At 44.0% G+C, this 22614-nt stretch overlaps 1 protein-coding gene across 2 annotated transcripts in view; it reads left to right on the top strand.

Annotated features, from left to right (window-relative positions):
- The first annotated feature begins 408 nt into the window (after positions 1 to 408).
- The window catches only part of LOC144819871 (thioredoxin-like), a 62231-nt gene continuing 40025 nt past the window's right edge, over positions 409 to 22614 (top strand). Inside the window, exons 1-5 of one of the 2 annotated variants that reach the window (XM_078677594.1) lie at positions 409 to 500; positions 9175 to 9279; positions 12173 to 12232; positions 16874 to 16939; positions 17673 to 17929. In XM_078677594.1, the coding sequence (XP_078533720.1) occupies positions 477 to 500; positions 9175 to 9279; positions 12173 to 12232; positions 16874 to 16939; positions 17673 to 17735 (318 nt within the window). In that variant the 5' untranslated portion in view covers positions 409 to 476 and the 3' untranslated portion in view covers positions 17736 to 17929. Of the gene's footprint in view, positions 501 to 9174; positions 9280 to 12172; positions 12233 to 16873; positions 16940 to 17672; positions 17930 to 22614 lie in introns of those variants that run through there. The other variant, XM_078677595.1, reaches the window with a different exon arrangement.

Genomic DNA, 22614 nt, shown 5'->3' on the forward strand with positions numbered 1-22614 from the left:
CTGTCACTTTAAAGCGCTTCTGAAGCGCCGAAGCCACCGGACTTCAAGGCCTGGGTTAATGATGGTGAAAGTCAAACAACGAGTACCAGAATGCAGTTGGAAAAGGTGCCTGGAAACACTCTCACCTAAGAGGCAACTTTCTTCACTCTGTCTGCCAGCACATGTGCCCTTCTGAAGCCCTTCATGTCAACAATGCTCTGGTGTGCGTTCCAGTTGTGTATCTACAAAACGAAGGGTTGTTTTATCTTTTCAATTTCCAATGTCTAGGTCGGAGGAAAAAAAGTGGTGTTGATTATTTTTTTTAAGATAAAACTAAATCCCTCCCCCACAGAAGGCAGCGTGACGCGCCCCCACCCACTCTCGCAGATTTAAAAGCCCCTGTGGTAGCGCGTGTGCACAATACTCTTCTTGTATTTGCTGCCGCGTCCGTCTGAGCAGAGTTTCTTTTGCACGTTCGTTCTCCGCCTGTAATCAGCATGGTGAGGAAGATCAAGAGTGTGGTAAGTCGGGGGGCGTGGCTTGGCGCCGTGGGTGATGGCGGCGCCTGAGTGAAGCTCCGCCGAGGCACCGGGAGTCTTCCCTCACTCTCCGCTATGTTCCTGTGCTAAAAGCCTCCTAATGACGTCGGAACATCTCTGCATAGCTGCGGCACCCTTGGCGGCCTTTCTACAGCGACGGAGAAGGAGATAATCGCTGCTTCGCAGCCACGAACGTTCTGGTGAGCGCAGCCGCCATTTTAGACACCCAGTCCCGGAACGGCTCTATCGCGGAGACGACTTTAAGTCTCCGTCCTGCCTTCAAGTGTGCGCTCTTCATCATCCGGACCACACATGCGCCTCCTCATGACCCAGTCTCGTTGCTGTCCTTTTTTCAGCGCTCCATACATGAGGTAAAAAAATTTTTTTTTTTCCTCATACAGTGCGTCCGCCATCTTAAGAGCTCCACAATCTCTTTTCCCACATGTTGGACTATTTTTCTTTATACCTCAAAATCTGGCTTTCCACGCCCAATATTTTACATGGTCCTTTCTGGAGCGGTTTTCTGCATACATTCTTGCTTCATTGTAAGTAGGGATGGTAGAATGCGTACTATCCTTACTAGCTAACCTATTTTTGTGGGAAATGCCTCAATGACGCACCAGCTTCCTTTTTACCTCTTTTTCTGCCCAGTCATGTCTTGGTGATTTCTCCTTATTATTGGTCTGGCTGATCCTCTTTTTTGTTAAGGAATCACATGACTTTCAACGCAGTTTGTGAATACGCTGTGTGAGGCACTTGGTTGCACATCTCCGCCATCTTGCTCTTTGCTCTACTTGATTGGCTCTTCATTGCTGAGGTCGCTTTCAGCTCTTTTCCTGGCTAAATACCAATTGACATTTATTTTTTATTTTTTTTTTGCTTTTCTGCATATTTCCATGGGAAAACAGCAACTCATGTCTCGCTCTTCTTTTAAAGCATCTCCAAAGGTGGCTTTTATCAAGAACTCGAAAGTCTTTTCTGCTCTTTCCAACTTAGAGGACTCTCGTTCACCCTCAGGTTCGGAGGAACTAATGGACACGCCGTCCCCTACTACATTGGGGAAAACGGCCACCAAGCGGTTAAAGAAAAATCCTCTTTCTCCGCCCAAGTCACCATCCCCGGTATCCATGGAGCTGCTACTGGAAGAAATACGCTCCTTTCGTCCTTTTCTCGAGGAAATTGGTTCACTCCGCCCTTTTATGGAGGAGACTAATGCCAAACTTCAGGTCCTCACGGACAATTGGTCTCAACTTGACACAAGAGTCTCTTCGGTGGAACACTCTGTTGCATCCTTTCAGGAATCACAAGCCAAAGTTGCACATCTGTCTTCACAAGTCGGATCTCTGCAGAAGCAGGTGGAGGAGTTGGAAAATAGAGGCAGGCGTAATAATCTTCGCATTTACGGCCTTGCGGAAAATCTTGAAGGGTCAGACCCGATTGCTTTTTTCAAATCCTTCCTCCCTAAATTGCTCCATCTACCGCAGGATACATCTCTCAACATCCAACGTGCACACCGCTTGGGACGCCCACCTACATCCCTCTCCATGTCTCAAAGACCTAGAGGTGTCATCCTCTACTTCCTGGAGTATACTGATCTTTTGAAAGTTCTTGCAGCGGCAAAGGCTCTTCCCAAATTGACATGGCTTGAATCCCCGCTATACTTCGCTCAGGATTATGCCAAAGCCACTGCCAACCGTAGGAAAGCTTTCCTTAGCATGAGAGAGGTCCTTCGCGGCATGGGCGCCCGATATGGCTTATATCATCCATGTTTGTTTAAGGTTACCTATAACAACAAAACCACCACCTATGAAGATCCGGTGAGATTGCAGAGTTTCATCAACGCTCATCGTACTTCTACTATGGATACCTCCGGTCCTTCGTCTTCTCCTGGTTGATTCTTCATAATGTTGCCGGTCTGGAGACTTACGCTCTTCTATTGCTGTGTTGTTGTTCGCCTCAGGTTTTAGGCTAATTACTTGATTCTGTTAGTCATTTCAAGTCTTACTCACACGTTCTGTTATTATGGCTTCCCCTTGTTTTTGACGTTTCATGTTTACTTGCTGTTTTTCTCCCTTCTCCATATTTTGATGTTCCCCATTGTGTCCTTTCCCTTATTTTCATTTTTTACTCTTGCTTTCTACTTTGTACTATTTTCTCAGATTACCCCGTATTTGTTTCCACAGGAACTCATTGACCCATGATGACATCTCCCTGGTTCCTCGCCCGGTTGTCCTCAGTTGTGTTGCCTTCCCTACCTGGCTCCTTCCCCCCTCGTCTTCTTCTCGTATTCTCCCTTCATAGGTATGTTTTCCTCATGTTTTTTGTCCCATTTTTGTTCCTTATTCTACTTCACTTCCCTTTCCTTCATCAACTCGCTCATGTTTTCCATTACGATGATGTTCTTTTATCCTCAAGTCTTCCTTATTCCTTTACTACTTTAATTTCTTTTACCTGCTTACTCTTTTCTTTTTACCTCAACTTCCTTTTCTTTTCTCTCAATTTTTACTCACCGTTCTTTTACTTTTCTGATTCTACTCTCTTCTTTTCATCCTCCTTGTTATTTCTGGGATGCATTGCTCAGTTCATTTATGCTTTTATTAGTTCACTATGTCTTTAAATTTGATTTCATGGAATGTTAAGGGTATTAATTCACCTGTTAAGCGACAACGTATTTTATCTCACTTAGCTAAGTTGAATACTGATATTGCATTTCTTCAAGAAACCCACCTATCGGGCACAGAATCTGATAAGCTCAAAAGAGGTTGGGTGGGTGATGTCTTTTTTTCGCAGGGTGATGGAAAACGTAATGGTGTTGCCATTCTTTGCCGCAAGTCACTCCCTTTATTGGTTCTTTCTCAAGAATCTGATACCAATGGCAGATGGACGCATGTCAGACTATCACTTAGAGGTGTTCCAATCTCTCTCCTTAATGTTTATGGTCCCACGACGGGTGACCCCCTTTTTTGGGCTGACCTCTCTCCCCGTATCACTCAATTTATGGATGACAATTTCATTCTTGCAGGAGATTGCAATCACCCTTTTGACCCCTTTTTGGATAGGAAATCTGATGCTACTTATATTCCCACAAGGCCCCACAAATTGTTCACCCAAGCTATATCGCAACATAAGCTCATTGACTCTTGGCGCTTATGTAACCCAACTTTGCAAGAGTTTACTTTTTATTCCCCCCACCACCGTTCTCAGTCCCGGCTTGATTATATTTTTGTTTCGCATGCTCTCTCTCAAACTTTGCAGGCGGCGGAAATTGGTCCAATTTTACTTTCGGATCATGCCCCTGTCCTGATTAGTCTCGAAGTTTTACCCAAAATTGAAGGTCCTAAGAGATGGCGTTTTAATAATGCTCTCCTTTTAGATCCCAATTTTTCTGCTTCTTTTTCTGCCTTTTTTGATGAATTCTTCCTGCTTAATGACGTCCCACCTATTTCGAAACATACTCTGTGGGATGCATTTAAAGCGGCTGCACGTGATTTCATTATTACCTTTGTTGCTAAAAAACGTAGATCTGCCCGTCAATTCACCAAAACCCTCCTTCAGGATATTAAGAGACTGGAACACGCCTACTTTACCTCACACTCTTCGGATAGTCTGACATCTCTCGTTGCTGCTAAACTTAAATTTAACGAAAAATCTACTGAGGATGCTTCTTTATATTTGCTTAAATCTAGTGCCAAATTTTATGGTGGTCGAAACAAAGCCGGGAAGATTCTTGCTAATTACTTAAAGGTCAAACAAAATAAAATACACATTGACTCGATATATGATGATAATGCCCATTTACACCACAAAGATGCTGACATTCTTGCTACTTTTTCACAGTTTTATGAGTCCCTATACACTTCAGATACCCCTTCCTCCCCTCAGACTCTCACTCATTTTTTCTCTAACATTCAGGTTCCTCCTTCTTTTCCTCTAGACCTATCCTCCTTAGAATCTGACGCCTCGCAAAAAGAGCTCCTCGATGCCCTTAATCGTTTAAAACTAAACAAAGCACCTGGTCCTGACGGGTTCACTGTCGAGTTTTATCTTCATTTCTCCAAGCTTCTTATTCCAAAACTTCACTCCCTTATCCACTCTTTTGTTGACATGGGTAATTCGTCCGGTACTTTTTCCGATGCCCATATTTGTTTAATTCCCAAGCCAGGGAAGGATGTCCAATATTGTAAGAATTACAGACCTATTTCCCTAGTCAACATAGATTACAAAATTTTTGCAAAACTATTAGCACTTAGATTGGATCACTTACTTCCGGATTTGCTTGGGGATGAACAATCAGGTTTTGTTAAAGGTCGTTATATTACAGACAATACTAGACTCTTATTCAACGTTCTGACAAAATCCTCGCATCTCCAATCTCCCCTTGCAGCCATTGCCTTGGATGCGGAAAAGGCATTTGATAGGGTAGAATGGTCCTACCTTTTCCACACCCTTAACTGGTTTGGTTTTGGCCCTAAATTTATTTCCCTAATTTCGCTGTTATACTCTCACCCACGTGCTGCAGTTTTTGCAAACGGCCAAGTTTCTCCTTACTTTGATCTTGGTCGCGGTGTACGTCAAGGTTGTCCTCTTTCGCCCTTCCTTTTTAACTTAGCTCTAGAACCTTTTCTGTCTAAACTCCGTCAAAACCCTAATATTCATGGCTTTCATTATAATGATCTTTCCATCAAATTGGCTGCTTATGCTGATGACATTTTACTGTTCATCTCTAACCCTACTGTCTCTATTCCCGCTTTTTTGTCGGAAGTTCACCATTACTCCTCCGTCTCCGGCTACAAGCTTAATAATGATAAGTGCGAGATTCTACCTTTGACAAAGTTCACTTTTAAACAAGACTTTCATGCCTCCAATTTTACTTGGAGTCCTTCCAATATCAAATATTTAGGTTTGCATATTACTCCCTCGATCCCTGATACAGTTTCCCTTTGTTTAACCAAATGCATCCAGAATTTGTCCGATCTTACTGCTAGGTGGCACCCTCTTTATCTGTCCTGGTGGGGTCGCCTCGATACGATCAAAATGATGCTTTCCCCTGTTATTCTATATACCCTATCTAATATTCCCGTTGCTATTCCAGCCAAATTCATAAAGAAAATCAATTCTATTCTCTCTTCTTTTCTTTGGAGTAAGAGTAAACCCAGAATGTCTTTGGCTCGGCTCATCCGTCCTCTTTCTGAGGGTGGAGTCAATTTTCCAGATTTTTCTGCTTATCACAAGGCCTTTCTGTTACGTCAATCCTCTTTCTGGTTACAAGACCCTGATTCTCCCTGTCCCTTATGGACCAAGGTAGAGCGCCTCTTTCTCTCTCCTTTCTCTTTTGCCGAATGTATCTCCTTTTCGCGCAAGCCTGCATCACTTCTCACTTCTATCCATAAGCTTACTCTTAAACTTCTCTTATCCTCCAACCCTCCGCCCCCTGTTTGCATTGCTGATTTCCTCTCCTCCACTATCTGGCATAACAAATATCTTTTAATTCGAGGTAGGCCCATACTTTGGAAATCTTGGAGAACTAAAGGGCTCCTTTGGATTTCGCAATTGTTCTCCAATTCCGTCTTTCTACCTTTTCATACTCTTCGTCTCGCATTCCAACTACCTCTCTCTTCCCTTCCTCAGTATCTCCTCCTTAAAGCATCAGTTCTGGCCACATACAATACACTTCCTTACTCTCGTCCTCCTGTACCCATTCCCGATCCTCTCACCCACCTTCACTCTACCTTAATTACCTTTCCAAAAGCTGCACACTTATACAAACATCTTCATTCACGCCCTCTCCCTAGACTCAAAACCAAAGTAGAGGAGCAGTGGGAGACTGACCTTTCCTTATCTTGGCCTACCTCCACTTGGGATAAGATCTGGTTGAAAATCCGCAAAACCTCTAGAGCTGCCTCCCTGACGCAATCCCTTTTTTTCATTTATAACCGTTTACTCCACACTCCATCTTCCCTTCATAAACGTTTTCCCACCACACCAGATACTTGTTGGTCCTGTGCCTCCCCGAATGCCACTTTGTTTCACATGCTGTTCCTTTGCAAGAATGTTCACGCCTTCTGGTTACAGATATGGGCTCAACTCAATGTTATTTTTTCAACTACTATTCCATTTTCATATGCTCATGTTTTTCTAGGACGCCTTTCTCCATGTTGGGAACATACTGACCTTAATGTTAGAATTGTTGATCTACTGTTAGCGGTTGCCTTTCAGCAAATCACGGTCAATTGGAAATCTACGTCAAATATTACGTTTAAGGCCTGGTGGTACAATGTATGTCATAACCATAGACTTGATACTGCCTTTGTTTTTCCTCCACAAATGGCTACTAAACGTGCTGAATTATGGCTTCCTATCACCTCGTATTTAGATAATTGTACTGCTCGTTCTTTCCGTCCAACTCCTGCTCAGCAGGAAGTCCCTAAACCCCCCTGATACCCTTCTCATTTCTTTTTGTTAGCTACTTCAATTCATTGCATTGCTGTATTTGCACTTTTATTATATTGCATATTTTTTGTATTTTGTATTCCTGATTTTCCATGATTTGTGTTTATAACATGCATTACTTCTTTACCATTGTATTGCTCCTATTTTCTTTTCTTATTTCATCATCGTATGTTTCCCCTCCCCTCTTCTCCTCCTTCCTCCTTCCCTACGATACCTGTTAATTTTTGTACTTTTACCATGCATTTCTCTCAATAAAAATATTTGAACTGAAAAAGAGTGTGGTAAGTCTCTTGTTAAATCGGCGGTGGTGTTTTGGCTTTTCTTCTCCACTCTTAAGTTTACCCGAGGCCTCGACGGAGGAGGGCTATCGAGAAATAGTGCTTGTTTGTTCAAACAGGAAACGATCCATGAAAAGCGAGAGGGACGTAACTGTTTCAGTCGGCCAGGTTTTCCTCAGAAGTTAGTCCTGGTCAGTGGAGCTGGGGGACCCGGTTCTGATCTCGGCGCCGTCTCAACATCCTGTGACTCCCATCAAAGCCTTAATCTCCTTCGTGTATATGCAATGAATGTGACCTAATGTAACTTGTGTTCGTGTGAAGAATTCTTAATTCGCGCTGAATAGAAATTCCGAAAACCGGCACAGAGCTTAAAGCGAAGCCTTCACGTGAGACGGACGAATGCTCATTTACTGGCTTGTTTTGTGTAAGGTGAAATCAGAAAACCTGACTGACTTTTCCCGCTGTGATCGTGTCTTCATTATCCCAAATGAAAGCATTTTGAAAGGTGGGTTCAGAATAAGCTGTAAATGTTTTTATATATATATATATATATATCTGGGTCCAGTACAGGGTTTACATGACGTGAGACCGGTATTACTATTTAAACACGCACCATCAGAGAAATATGACTATATGAATCATGACTTACTTAGTTGAACGCTTTCAGGTGTTGACGGAAATGTACTATTTGAATTTTGAAGCCTTTATCATATTTGACGTGGTGCTTGTTAATATGATCTACATAGCAGCAAATATTCAGGGATCTGCGCCCCACCCTTGGCTCGGCTCTCCCTGTTAATATATTGGCTCGCCCATCTCTATTAGACCCAGCTGCTCCAGGCAAGCAACTAGCTATGGCTTTTTAGCCAATGGAAACGTGACCTGCGATTTCCGTACCAGTTCTTAAAATTTTAAAAATTCAATACCACCGGCTCCATAAACCAACCTGGTGTACGGCCACTTATAATTGTAATTAAAAGCTCCGGTTATAAGTCTAGGTAATTGTTTAATAGTTTATCCGATATTTTGCCAGTCAATTGCCAATTTGAAGTGTTTCTCTTTCTGATCTCCCCCCTCTCTGCTGCTAGGCGCTTTGTGTTAAGTTGGTCTGGACTTGCTCCTTAGTTAACCCGTTTTGCCATCACGACCATCCATAGACGCGTACGTCTGGCTTCTACGCAGTGTCCTTGAGGCCTTCCCTAACGGTTGGTTCTCTAAAGAAGTCCTTGTTAGTCTGCAATAAGCAGCACCCTACACATCTGAGGCTCAGCATAGAACAAGGGGAGCATGCAGTTGGTCCCTGCACATTCCTCAGGAGTAATTAAGAATTAGGGTTGTGACATGTACATTAGTCTCAATGTAACTTTGAGTTTCCAAACATAGGAGTGTTTAAAGCTAAATCTGTTTATGTAAATTCTGCAACTTTAAATTGTCTCTTCTGCTTTATTTTAACGTAAATAAATCTCCTTACGTAGTGCTAAACACATGCTGCAAACAATTACTAATGTTCTGGTTATCCGTGCTCCAAACGCTTAAAGCTTGCTGCAGGTGTTATTGCGCCACATGGTGGCGTGCCATGATTTAGCACTAGGTGAAGTCGTAAGATTACGTTATATTGAGAATCTCACCAGGGTCTAGTTTCTATCCCAACTAGGTAGTGTAAATTGTTATAACTTGCGGGTGCAATCTGTCTCCGGTTAAAAGTCGTATGGAAAACAACCCAAGGTTACTTTCTGCTATCACGTTTTTGCAGCTCCAAAGATGAACCTCGGCAAGTGAGCTCTGTGTATAAGAGGCGACATCTTGCATGGCTGCTAATGGCCAGATGAGCAAGAAGGCTAACCGGGAGACGTTTTCCGAACTTCCAGGGATTGTTAATTTTCTGCATCTGTTGTAATTTGTACATTTTTTATTTTTTTCCTCTCCAGGCGGAGTTTGATGATATCCTGGCAAAGTCCCACTCGAAGCTGGTCGTCATAGACTTCACTGCATCTTGGTGTGGGCCATGCAGAGCGATCGCACCTGCGTTTCAGGTAAGTAAGCACCTCTTAAATACTACTTTTGTGGTGACCCAGTTATCAAGGCGTCCCTTTTTGATAAAGGACTTCATTTAGGCCTGCTTTGTACCCTGCTGCATCTGAGGGGGAACTCTGACCTCCCCAAGGCATCACCAGCCCCCTGGAAATGGGACTACCAGCCCTACAATCCACAGCGCATGCCTACATTTACTTACACTGGTCAGTAAATATACTGTTGCAAGGCAGGGCACTGTCTGCCTGGCTTTCGTGGATCTCTCGTGTTTTTTACAGCGTATTCTGGTCCAAACTATGGGTGGCTTTGTCTGAATTTGGGGTGGGGGACAATCTGGTGCAGTTCTCGAGAGCACTTCATTAAGATCTGTGCTATGGCATGTCGGGTGAACGGACAGAGGGCTATAATCTAGAGAAGGGTGCAGCAGGGCAGTGTCTTGGTTCTTACATTGTTTCTCTTGTATTTCAATGGCTTTGGTGCAGCACTTTCAAAAGCTGTATCAGATGCTCCTTCAAGTGGCAGGAAAAGGGTCCCTGTGTGATTATACAAAGGATGTATTTTTATTATCTAGAACTCCCGTAGTTTTGAAATGTTTTATTCCAAGAGTTTCTTTTATGGGGACACTGAGCCTGGTTACTAACCAAACCAAGATGTTTATCATTGTTTGCAAGCCCAGAAATGAGAAGATGAGGGGTGCCCATCTGCATGGTCTTTCTGTCGCCCAGATTGAGGATTTTTCATATCTGGGAGTAGGTATGGATGCTAGGAGTAATTGAGGACCTTGTATCACTAAGCGGAGGAACACATTTTAGGCTCAGTGGGTTACATTTTCATTTTGCCCAAATGCAGGTGGGAAAACATGTAGTCGCTCGCCTAGAAGTCTGTAAGAGGTAGTGTGACCTGGTCCTCGCCTATGGTGCAGGCATTTGGGGATACTGATACAAGCCCCCTGCAGGTGGCGTAAATAATGGTGCTTGGGTGACTCCTGGAGCCAAACCTAGTGTGTTGATGACACATTAGATGGGCTATTGATAACCAGGTTAGGATTAGTGTAGTGGTAACTGTTTCCCGCTTGGTCAATTCACGCCCTCCCTTTCTGATATTTCCAAGTGATATCATCTCCTCAAATCTTTAATTTTACTTTGTTATACTTTTTTTGACCTAAAGTCTAAATTCAGACTAAACATTAAAGGGGATTAGAACTTCTAGATTATCCCTGGTGCATCTGCAACAGCTAGTCTCTTTACAATTAACATCTGTTCCTAACGTGGTATTAGTAGACTAAAATCACCAACGTTTAAACTTGAAGGTTTTATTCTATGATGGAAGTTATATGCACTTTATTGTACCAATTTTCTGATTTGCCACTATGCCCTGCTCTTTATATGTATTCACTTTCTATGCTAGTTAAGTCTTTGGAATTTACTGCCTGTGACCCGTGAATAACTCATGTAATTACAGAGGATTGCAAGTTACTAGTTTTTTATCCAACTTTTATTAACGTTTTGAATATATTTTTAAGTGAATGGTTATGACCTTGTGTTTTTTTTATTTTTTATGGCCACATGTATGACTGAAATAAAGTGAATTTGATTTTAGTATCCAGGTAGGACCGTTCTCAGTTATCTGCGAGGTCATCGGTTTGTTTAAACCCTTTGAGACCCATGTCAGCATGCCTTGGTAACTGCTGTTTCCTAGACCAGGTGCTGTGAAAGTTAGTGTATTAAAAGGTGGTATAGATGAGTTTTGGACAGATGGGAATAGGTACTGCAACCCTCGGTCTAAAGGCTGTAAGAATACTGCAATACATAAAAAAAGATTTCTCCTCCCATGCTAATTAACAATGTTTTGCATATCTTCTGTAATTTTTGCTATCTCAGCAAAAACTTGCTATATTAAGGTGTAATGGCGCCAACCTTAATGCTCCCGTGCTATAGCCATTTAAGGCAGCAAGATCTTTATACATTTTCAGTACTTCCAATAGTCTTTCCTGTGTCCTCCAGGTCGGGAAACAACCTTTACAACACACTACCATTACAACAACTTTTACAACGCAACATCCATTACAGAGCATGCCATTACAACGCAACCATTACAACGCATGGCACTACAACGCATACCATTACAACGCATGTCATTACAAAGCAGTCATTACAACGCATACAATTACCATCCAACACTTACCCTACTGTTGCACCCCCTGGAGTTAGAATAGTCATTTTTACCCCTACACTATCAATACTTGCCACACATGCAATGTAATGTTATGCGTTGTGAAGGTATTATGCGTTGTAATTGAATGGGTTGTAAAGGTAGTTTTTAAAAATTTGTTGTAACGGCATGCGTTGTAATGGATGTTGCGTTGTAAAGGTGTGCATTGTAAAAGTATGCGTTGTAACGTCATACATCCTCCTTTAGGTAGTGCACTGTTTTTGGTCATCTCCAGGTAACCGCGAGCCGATTCAAACACGAGGAGCGTACTTGGAGCTGGGCAGGGGGGCTCAATTGTTTACAAATTCTATTGTTTAATTGCACCCAAAGTCAAACTTAAATACTAATTTGTGAACTAAAGAGGATGCACCTTTAAAAGGGCCATTTCTACTGTGGTCTGATGGTCATGAATTCTTTTTGATTGAACTGGTTAAGTGCTCTACTTCGGGTAGTCTTAAGTCTGCATTGGTTCTTGCATGTCTGTTTCCCAGTATTCTAAAATTCTTTACTCATCCACTGTGCATCCTACTTCGTGCTGGTGTTCTGGTGAATGTCCTCATACATGAAAGTTTTATTCGTATGTTCAAAGGTATGAAGTGTATAGTGTGGCTTCACGCATGCGGAGTAGCAGGTGGGAGTGTCCATGACGTGTAACTTTGTTTTTTCTTTATATACTTTCTTCAGAAGTTAAGCACAGAGTACCGTGGCGTAGTGTTTCTGAAAGTGGATGTTGATGACCACCCGGTAAGTGAAATGGAGCACTTAACATCAACACTAGTACTATGATCCGTAAACCTAACTTTCCGAAGCACTTTCCCCTCCCACAAATGATCCCCTCCCACAAATGAGGTTAAGTCACTTAATTAACTTGGCATTGGCACTTTTGTTTTCCCTTAGCCAGAGAAATCTGATACAGGCCGTAACAATGTAAATTGGCCTTTAGTTTAATCTCTTTAGTTGAATTGAATTTAAAATACTTGTAAAGCACGGCGTTCACCTAGACGGTTTCTTGGCGCTGTGAGGCAAAGTTAGCAGAAGAGGAGCAGAGGATAGGTTACTACGAGAATGCCTGATTGAACAAGGTTTTTAAGCCTTTACGGAAAAGGGAGTAGTGTTTGGCCGACCGCAAATGGTCGGGGAGGGAGTTCCAAAAGGTGGGTGCCAGGAATGAAAAGTTGGCCCCTCCCCATTTTTTCCGCTTATAACTGGGTACCTGCAGAAGGGATTGAGAGGATGAGCGAAGCTCTCTGGCAGGGACGTATTCCTTTATCAGGGAGACAATAAAAGCATGGGCTGAGCCCTGGCGGGCCTGGAAAACCATGCAACCAGTTTTGAAGAGGGAACGCTCCCTGACAGGCAGCCAGTGGAGCGCCCTCAATAAAGGAGTGGAATGGTGGGAGCGGGAGAGGCCGTATACTAGCCGGGCCGCCTGATTTTTGCACCAGTTGGAGCTTTCTTAAACTGTAAGCTGGAATGCCGTTATACAGGGCATTGGCATAGTCCAGCCGGGAGATCACTAAGGCAGACATGATCAGTTTGAGTGCCAGGGGGGAAAAGAATCGGGAAACAGTGCGAATAGTACGAAGAGTGAGAACAAGAAAACAAGAAGAGACGACAGAACTGATTTGTGAGTGTAGGGTAAGATGGTTATTCATTTTAATACCTAAAGTCTTGACTGTGGGAGAGGGGGTGGGAGGGAGACCTAAGGAAGAGGGCCAGAATAGAGTTCCAGGGACTGGAAGAGCCACCGGTGAGAACCAACTCGGTTTTTATCAGAGTTCAGTTTCAAATGGTTGTGGCTCATCCAGTCCCTGATGAAAATCATAATAGACTGAAAATTAGAGAGAGAATTGGACGAAGGAGAAACTGCTGTTCCTGTCTTTGTTGAGAACTGTTCTCTGAATTCTCAAATAGAGCAGTATTGGGCAAACCTTCTGAACAGCACATTTATCTTTTGTTCTATTGCAGTGTTTCCCAAACTGCGGTCCGCGGACCCCCAGGGGTCCCTGACACATTCCCAGGGGGTCCGAAGGCAGCATTTAAAAGCACTGCAAAGTATAATGTTTAATTAGCAGTTTTCAAAGAACAATAAAAGTATCAAGAAGATAACGTCGGTGATTAATGTCCCTGCTGGAGAGAGATGAAAGTTTTGTCCAGTGGCAGCTTTGAGTTATCTAATGTAGCACATGCAAGGCTGCAGAAGACGGGTGCGCCCGGTCTTGAGAAAGCACTAGAGACAGGCTTCCTTTCTTAGCGCTGTCTAGGGCTTCTGTGGTAAACAATATGAAGTTTATTTCAACCAGAAATGTTGTTTTTAATGGCGTTGTCTTGAAAATGTGCTCATCAGTTTTTTTTTTTTGATCAACGTCTTCCCACTTTTTAGCCCTGCTCCTGGTGCCAAGGAGAGAGGATGTGGGGTAAGGGCCAGAGATGCCAACATAGGAGCTGGGAAAAAGGTTTGAGCCTCCGCGTAGGCTGAACATCCTGTGATTCTGGGCAAATCACTTAACCTCCCAGTGCCTACCAAAAATGAATGTGTGTTTTACATAAGTGGCGCTCATGTAAAGCGCTCCGATACCTTTGGGACAATGTTGCCTTTAAAAAACTGCAAAAAGTAAACATGCATTGAGTACAAATCTGGCCTCGCTTTAGGCTCTTCAACGTGACGCCGAAGGTGCTCAGAAAATTACAGTAGGGCTCACTCCCACCCTGGCACAGGCAGCTCAAAGCTGTAATCCTCATGGGTACTATTTTGGAGTGGGGGCCAGCTGAAGTGGACAGATCTACAAAATGCACCTGCCCGAGGAAGCAGACCTGCCTAATCGGATGGCGCTACCCAGCTAGGACTTCTGTATGAAACAATTTGGAGTTAATGTCAGTTAAATAAAGTTTATATTTGATGGTCCTTCCAAGCCATGTAGTGTTTCTTAGCCCTGGGGCTCCACTAGGTAAACACGTGTTTTGGGTTCAAGTTGCAGCTGTTTTGTACACAAATCCCTGACCCCAGCAGAGTGCAAGAAAAGAATGTGCCCAGGGAGGCAAATCCTGTGACTTTTCCCAGACTTATCGCAATACTGTTCTGTGTTTTTGCTATAACTTTAAAAGCAAATAAACCTGGACACCGGAGGCGGGCGGCATTTTTCAATTCTCTCCTAGGGCGGCAAAACACCTAGAAACGGCCCTGGCACAGAGGGTTAATATGCCTACTGCAAAAAACGTGTACCATGCATTTTAAAAAACAGTATTTTTTTTATGCATATGTCATTGTGTTACTGCTTTTGTCAGATTCTTTTGTTACTGTGCCGTTCATAAATGACATTCGTAATCTAGTGCAGTGACCTATAAACTGTCATCAAACATCTGCTTGCTAACTGCAAGGTATAAGTTAGTGACTTATGTTTTTTCCCACTCTTTCATTATCCTGATGCTGCTAAAAAGGCTTATTTGGGTGGAAAGAAATTGTAATTGTTAAAGTCAATGCTAACCACTGTTATGTTCTGAATCCTGAGTTTGTGCTTCTCCAGACCAAGCATTCTTAAATACCTACCAGTATGGATGGCCTGTGAACCCTACATCTTGTAGTCCCCTTTGCCTTATGTAACATTTTCTATACACTGATTTACATGTATGATTCACGTGTGTGATGTAAAGTTCTCTGACATCCTACAATGGTATTGGAGATTTATAAGACAAATGAAATACATGTGACCGAGGGGCTATGGAGAGATGAGAGGCACTGTTGGAGGGTGATAGTGAGGAAATCATTGAATAACCCCCAGAAAGATTGTCATATTCTGGTGCATAGTCAGGTCTTCATTTACTATTCTTTAAAAAGCGAATACATTCAATATATAATGATTGTGTTGTAGACTGCACCATTGTTTCCTAAATGTTTTGGGGGAGAGCCTCCCAAAGCCTCCTTTGTAGTGGAAAGGCTCACTCCCTGCTCTTGGTGTGCACTGTATGGGGACTGGTTTGAAAACATTTGCCAGGGCTGCTTTGGGTTTCCAGTCTGGCCCTGTCAGGAGCAGGAGCCTCGTACTGCAAAATAAAACCAACCATTGAAAAGTTAGTCACGGAGATGCTGCACCAACCTTCCCTTTAACTTTTTTTTTGTTTTCTTGCAAATTCTTTCAATATAAAATACAACAGAAGTGGCGGAGAGTGTCGTTAGCCTCCGTGGCTTAACAACACACTCCGCCACTTCAGAAACGCAGGGCTGCACCATATTTAAAAGAATATGGTGCAGCCCTGCGTTTCCCCTGCGCTGGCGCTACACTTAACAGAGGAAGATTGTTTATGTACAGGAAGGTCCCGCTTCCTGCACATAAACAATCTTGAAATGTCATTTCGTCACTTCTATGTGTGCTGCTTAATGCAGTACACATGGAAGTTACAAAATGTCATTTTTTTTTTTAAAGATTGTTGATGAGCAGGAATGGTCACCTTCCTGAACATAAACAAACCAAGGCGTTTTGCAAAAACGAGGAGAAATAAACCATTTCTCCTTGTTTCGCCAAGTTAAGACCAGGTTTTCCCTGGTCATAATTTTGGCGCTGCTTCCCATTTACGTTGCCCTTGTAAATAGGGGCACAGCGTCAAACTCGATGGGTGTTGCAGGGAAAACGCCCATCACAATACTCATGGCCCACCCCTTTCATGCTAAGCATTGGGAGAAAGGGGGTCTTATTTACAAGGCACCGTTAAGCCATATTTAGTGGCTTAATGCTGCCTTGTGTGTAAGGTGAGGTCCCTATCACCACGGGAACGTCGCAAAAAGTGATGCTCCCGTGGTGATAAGGGCTTGTGAATATTCCCCTAAAATCATTAGTAATTCAAGTATTTGTTTTGTGTGCCTAATTTTTTGGGGAATTACTGTTTTAATGTTTGAAATTTAAATCCTAAAAATTGCTTGGGGGTCCCCGGGTTCCAGTGGTGACTCAATGAGGGTCCTCTGGAGTCAAAAGTTTGGGAACCACTGTTCTATTGTATAGCCCTGTACAGGTACTGTCTGAATGTTGAAATGGCTGACGAGAGGGTGCTGCATAATTAAAGTTACATTTAGTTCCTACACCCGGCGCATTCAAATCACTTTATTGGCTGACTCTGTAGTCTCAACGTGATTTTCATATGCCTAGGCTATATACGCATGTACTTTGAAGATACATTAGCATCAACCTCCGTTAGCCTGATTTTAATGTACGATGGGAAATGTATCTGAGCTTGTGGCAGTCTATAGGCATAGATTGGTTTGCCAGCGACTCCTGGAGTCACCGTTTGCTTGGCTCAGTGTGTAGAATGTTTTCAAGTAGTGTCATGCTATCATTTGCATTAAAACTGCATTTGCCATTGAACTAATGTGTACTGGAATTGTCTTACTAACAGGTGTTGGCCGAAAGATACAGAATAGCAGCAATGCCCACATTCGTATTCATCAAGGATTTTAAGAAGGTATTTTTGGAGTTTTGATTTTCTACCAGTATTTGAAGCTATTTGCACAGCAACTTAAGATCCCCTGCTATCAGCTGGTGATATTGTTTCTGTGGAAAATAGGAATTGTGCCACACAATAAGCGATGCAAACTAAAATGCATATATTGTTACTGGCCCTTCACAAGCCACAACTTTGACTAGAGCCCAACAAAGCCACCTGGGCCTTTATGGCATCAATTTAACTGTCTGCTCCCTTTAGGTCCATAGTATTGTGAATGGGGGTGGCCTTTCGGTGCAGGTATATTTGAGGTCCTTTTCTGTTAATATGATCCGATGGATGGTTCAGAGGCCCCTGGGTTGTGGCCAGCTGTGCAAAGAAGCTGCATTCTTTCACGGGGAAGAGAATTAGAAAAATCTCAATTTTACAGATCTCCTTTTGGATGTGTAAGGGCTGAAGACAATTGAAATACAGCAAGGTTTACAATTGTATGTCATACTTTTAATCAATAAGTTCACAAATTTCCATGATTTATTGTAATATGGTGTTAATTTAAGAACTGCCTGGTACCTTCCTCTGCTTGGATGACGTTGTGAGCTACAAGAGGACTCGTGTAAATCTTATCTCCCAGAAGGGTTTCGATACTGTAGTTTATAAATGGAATTTTAGACACCAGGATGTTTTGTCCTGCCCTTGAGCTGTGATGTTGGTGTATACAAGAATAAGTAGCTTACTTTGTCATTTTTATTTTTAGGTTGCTACAGTTAGAGGAGCGAATGAGGCAGCAATCAAAGCAAAACTGAGCGCTCTTTGCTGATTTTACAAGTTTGTTTTGCACCATGGCCATTTGGAGTTTCACTGATCCAGGACCACGGGCGAAAGTGAAATTTGAACTCATGTTATAAATTTTATAAACCTATATTTATATAAATAAAAACTAGTTATAGCAGGCCCTTTTATTAAGGGACTGATTATTTAATCATTTATTTTTCTAATAAATTATTGACTTGAGTCCCTTCCATCTACTTTATTTCATATCAGTGGTATTTGTGATTTCATGTGGGGGGTTGTGGCCTGGTAAATGTGCTCTCCCTTTACTGTGTAAAGGGCCCTTTACCAGAAGTGAGCAGTAGTCTGGCTGGATAGGCCTTTAATTCATTGGTGGGTTGGAACCCTTGGAGGTTGGTTTTGAGAGTCCTGGTGCCTCTAACTTCCCGGCTTCCTGAGACTAATGGGAACAGGCAAGGTGAGGCTTCAAGAGGAGGGAGTGGGAAGGTAGAGCTCCGTGATCAGACAGAAGGGGATTCCACAAGGAGACTAAGGGAGCAGTGCCACTTGGAGCATGTTTCCCAGGCCTGCTTTTGGTTCCCAGTCTGGCCCTGGCAACAGTTGTTACCCATATGGATCCTAAATGGGAATTATGTAATCATGCCAAATGGAAGGGGTGGCAGGCTAAGAACTGTTTCAAGCTAGCGGATACACGCAAATGGGCTTTAGCCCAGGGTTGGTTCTTTACGCTTGGGAAATGGTATGGCCCTGGCCTGTAGAAGAAACAAATTGTTGCCTGCACCACCCCCACTCCTTGGGGACTTAGGCCCTGAATCCCTTCACGTTTCTCATGTCAACTAGCACCAACCCTAACCTTGTAAATGGAAGGCTAATGTTAACCATGTTGCTACCATGCATTAATTTTGGTGCAAACCCATGCAGTAAGACTACTGCCCACAGCATTACAGGTCACGTGTAATGACATACCACGAACTTGAGTCCATGTTCTAAATAGGTTTGTAGAATGATTCAAGCTAGACTGTCACCAGGGAAAGCAGATTTGCATTGGATCAAATTAATTTTGAGATTTCACCGAAGTGAAGCAGGAATACCAACTGCTGTATAATTATCTCTGATTTCTGTTCCAAGCAATACACATACAGTAATTCTGAAACTAGCACAGTAAAGCAACAGTTTTGTTCTGCAGAATAAATGGGCCTGACCATGCACTGTGTGGGGGATTGTAAGTGACAGCAAGTTCTCTTTATTGGGAATTACAGATCTGCAAAGAACTCAAAATTACAAAATCCGTTTGGTGGAAGTGCACGTTCTGCACAGACGGTAGTTGGACACTAAGAATGAAGGGTGCAAATGGCTTAGTAGTGGTACCTTTTACCCTATAAGGTACTACACCTCAGATGCAGTGAGACAACCAGTATGGAAAGGAGAAATGTCTCCTCACCCCCTGTCCCCAAGCAAGCACCCAAAATGCAGGGGTATACACTGAGGGAGAATCGGATGGTCTAGTAGGGTGCAGAGTAAAGAAGCCCAAAGATGAGTGGGCATGGTGGGTAAACACTAGTGTTAGTGGGGGATAAGGTAGGGTTTCATCTGAGCCAATGACTGGAGTGGTGCAACAGGATCAGGTATTGGTGTGACCAGAGTAATCCTTTGGCTCGTGACTAACTTTGAGTTGCTTGAAAGGAAATCTATGGCATGGCTTGCATGTGTGTGGCATTGAAAATCGGCTATTGGTTGTGTAGGTGTAGGCCAGTGGTGAGTCTGTGGTGTGGCTGTTAGGTGTGTTAAACCATGTAGTCTGGTATCCAAGGATGCCTAGGTTTGCATATCTATGGCTGAACCATTTTAAACCTTTTTAAAGTAATATCTTGGTAATGGTATGTTGGATGTTTGTTGTTTTGGTCTTTGGTTTAGATAAAGATACTTTATTCTTCCCAACTGGTGTGACGTCTGTTTGCAGTGGTTTCACTGTTACTGTGTGTTATGTACAAATACTTTACAGATTTCCTTGAAGATGAGCCTGAAAGCTCGTGCCAAGTTACCAAGGGGGTGAGCAGGGCGTCATCTTAAATGTGTAATCCCCTTACCCTGACTAGAAGGAAGGGTCCCTACTTGGACAGGGTGCAAGCCACTGCCAACTAAAGACTCCCAACTCTAACAGCAGTGAGGATAGCACTTGAGTTCGTACTTGACATACAGTGATTGATGTACACTACTGCCAGGACGCAGACCACTGCACAGCCACATACAATTTTGCAATGCCTGAGTTTTGATCCATCAGCAGTACCTGCATAGTTGGTGTTTGAGTGGAGAGATTGGTCCCACAGCTCTAAACATTCTACAAGGATGTCAAGTGCTCTTTTAAAGGCCTCACTAGGGAGGCGGAACTGCCAAAAGTGCTGTGGACCTGGTTGGCAACCAGGGAGGATGATGAGCACTTAGAGGAGAAGGAACAAAGTCTGCACCTGGGATGTCTGTGGGAGCCCGCATTGCCTGTGGGGTGAGGGGGGGGCATCCTGAATGGTGGAAGAGCTCCTTCCAGAGGTGTCAGCAGTCTTCCCTCTCCGGATCTATCCCCAGAAGGACTGCAGATAGGTGGGAAGAAAAGAAGTTCCAGTTGGAACTTGCTTGACTCAAAATGGAGGAGAAAAAGATGCTTTTGAATAACGAGCTAAGAATGAGACTTGGACCCTGACTTTTGAAGCCATCGAGGCTGAGTTCATTTCAAATGGTGGCAGCAAAATTGTAATTTCCAGTACTGAGGAAGAAATGCAAATGCACAGCCTTGGTGCCTGACTTGAAGGAGGGTGATAAAATACACCAGGGGGTTCAGGTTTTTAGAGGTAGCTCCAGAGGTGTGCAGCCTCCTTGAGGTGGAGTGGGTGAACTGGCATGGGGAGTCCTAGTGGTGGAAGGGATGCTGTATTGGCTTGAAGTGTGAGTGTCAAGGAAAGGGGTTCCACCATGGTAGAAGCCCTGGTATGGAAGTATGGAGGCACCCCAGAAGAGTGTGGACTGAGTGGCAGGGACAGTCAGACCTGGCTCAGGAGGGTGATGTGAGGTACATTTCCAAGTGACTGGATGGTGAGGTCGAGGGTAGTGTGGCTAACGTGTGGAGCTGAATAATTTGATTGCTGGGGAGCATATATTCAGTCAGTTTTCCAGATCTATTACAATACCTGGTGTAATGTGAGATATCTGATCCCAGTAAGCTTGCACTGGAGGTAAACCTTTTGGGAGTGATCCTATGGTTGGTGGCTCAGGTTTTCCACCAAGTCAACTGTGGTGGGTGAGATTTGCAGTGACCCAGATAGGTCCCAGTAGAGTAGGATGGGTGCGGGGTACCCATGTCTTGCTTCAGAGGAGATGGGTTGGGAGTGGGCTGAGGCCCCGGTTGCCTAAAACCCAGTCCCAGTCCCTTAATTGTTCCAAGAGGGAGCACCAGGAGGGGGGCCTAGTCTGTACTGGGAGGGAATCTCCTTGTGGGGACCCCCTTGAATCAGGAAAGCTGGCAGGTGGCTGTCAGAGTCCCACTAGTTCTGGTGGTACCACTCTGGGTGGGAGGGTACAGAAGTCCAGAGAGAGGTATGAGGGGGGATACAGAGGTTGCCAGTTCTAAGGTCAGACCATTCCAGGACTGACTCTGGTGAGCCCACTTCTGGCTGTGGGAATCTTCATGCACTGTCAGGTGAACGGGAGGCTAGAGGCCTGCACCAGGCAGACCCTCAAACACCTCAGAAAGGTGTTTCTTTGAGGGTACGGTTGCTCCAATGGAAGTCCTGGCTTGCCAGGCAAAGGTTAAGCCATGGTATGGAGGGCCAGGTTTAGGGTGTCACCCCTGATCTAGAGAGAAGGGCAACTACTAGCAGTGTCCCTACTGTTTTGTTTCCTGGGGAAACCACTCTGGGTGGGATGGGGCAGAGCCCCAGGTGGGAGGGAAGTCTTACTCCTGTCCATCCTATGGATACAGACCCTAGGCTTGGAGACCAGTTTCAGGATAGCACTCCTGAAATAGTGGTAGAAATGTGCAGGACACTTCTACACATGCCCTGACAGTTATGGAGTCTGGCGGTTCCTCTCTACAGTGGAGTGTACTGTATCCCAGACGGGAGGACAGGGTGTGGGAGAGGCCACACTAGTGTTCTGTCCAGCTTCAGGGTACTGACCCTTGGCTGGTGGCCCAGTTTCAGGATGCCATTTCTGACCTGGTGGGAGGGAGAGTGGACAACAGGTGCCAAGCACCTGGGGCTACAACCCTCCACTCTCAGACACCAGAGATTATAGAGCCCAGAACAGCCAGGGGCATGGCTCTCCTCATACAGCTGTCTCTGTCCACGGTGGCTTTCGGTCCTGGTGGACAGACATTAGGGGTGGGTGTAATAGCGTTATGCAAATCCCCGAAACAGTAAAAAATCTCAACCTGCAGAATTGCTTGTTCACAATGCTTTTTTTTCCTGTTCGCAATTGTTTGCGTGCTTGGGGGGGGGGGGGAAATCTCTCACGAACATGCACTTTGAGAACGCAAACAAGCAAAACATTTTGCAAAGTCGCGGAACGCATAATTTTGGGCAATTTTGCGTTCCGCAGAGAACGTGAAATTGCCCAAATTCTGTGAGCGGAATGGAATTTACCACCTAGGCCTAACAGATGTCCGGGTGGGGGGCGGTGTAGGAGTCACACTCCGGGAGTGTACTGGTCTACACCTCTGTGTTGTCCTTGATTGTATTGTCTGCCTACTGGAGAGAACTCTGTGCGCAAAGTAAGGTTAGGTGCTGCACAGATGGGATCCACAGGTGAGGAGGGTTACCCATGGGTTAGCTTAGTGGGCCCTGAGAATATGGATAGAGGGATCCATCTGGGTTCAGAAAGGCATAGAACTGGGATGCGTCCCTCCTGTTTTGGGCCAG

The sequence above is a fragment of the Lissotriton helveticus genome, chromosome 2_1, assembly GCF_964261635.1.
Source record: "Lissotriton helveticus chromosome 2_1, aLisHel1.1, whole genome shotgun sequence".
Classification (NCBI taxonomy): domain Eukaryota; kingdom Metazoa; phylum Chordata; class Amphibia; order Caudata; family Salamandridae; genus Lissotriton; species Lissotriton helveticus.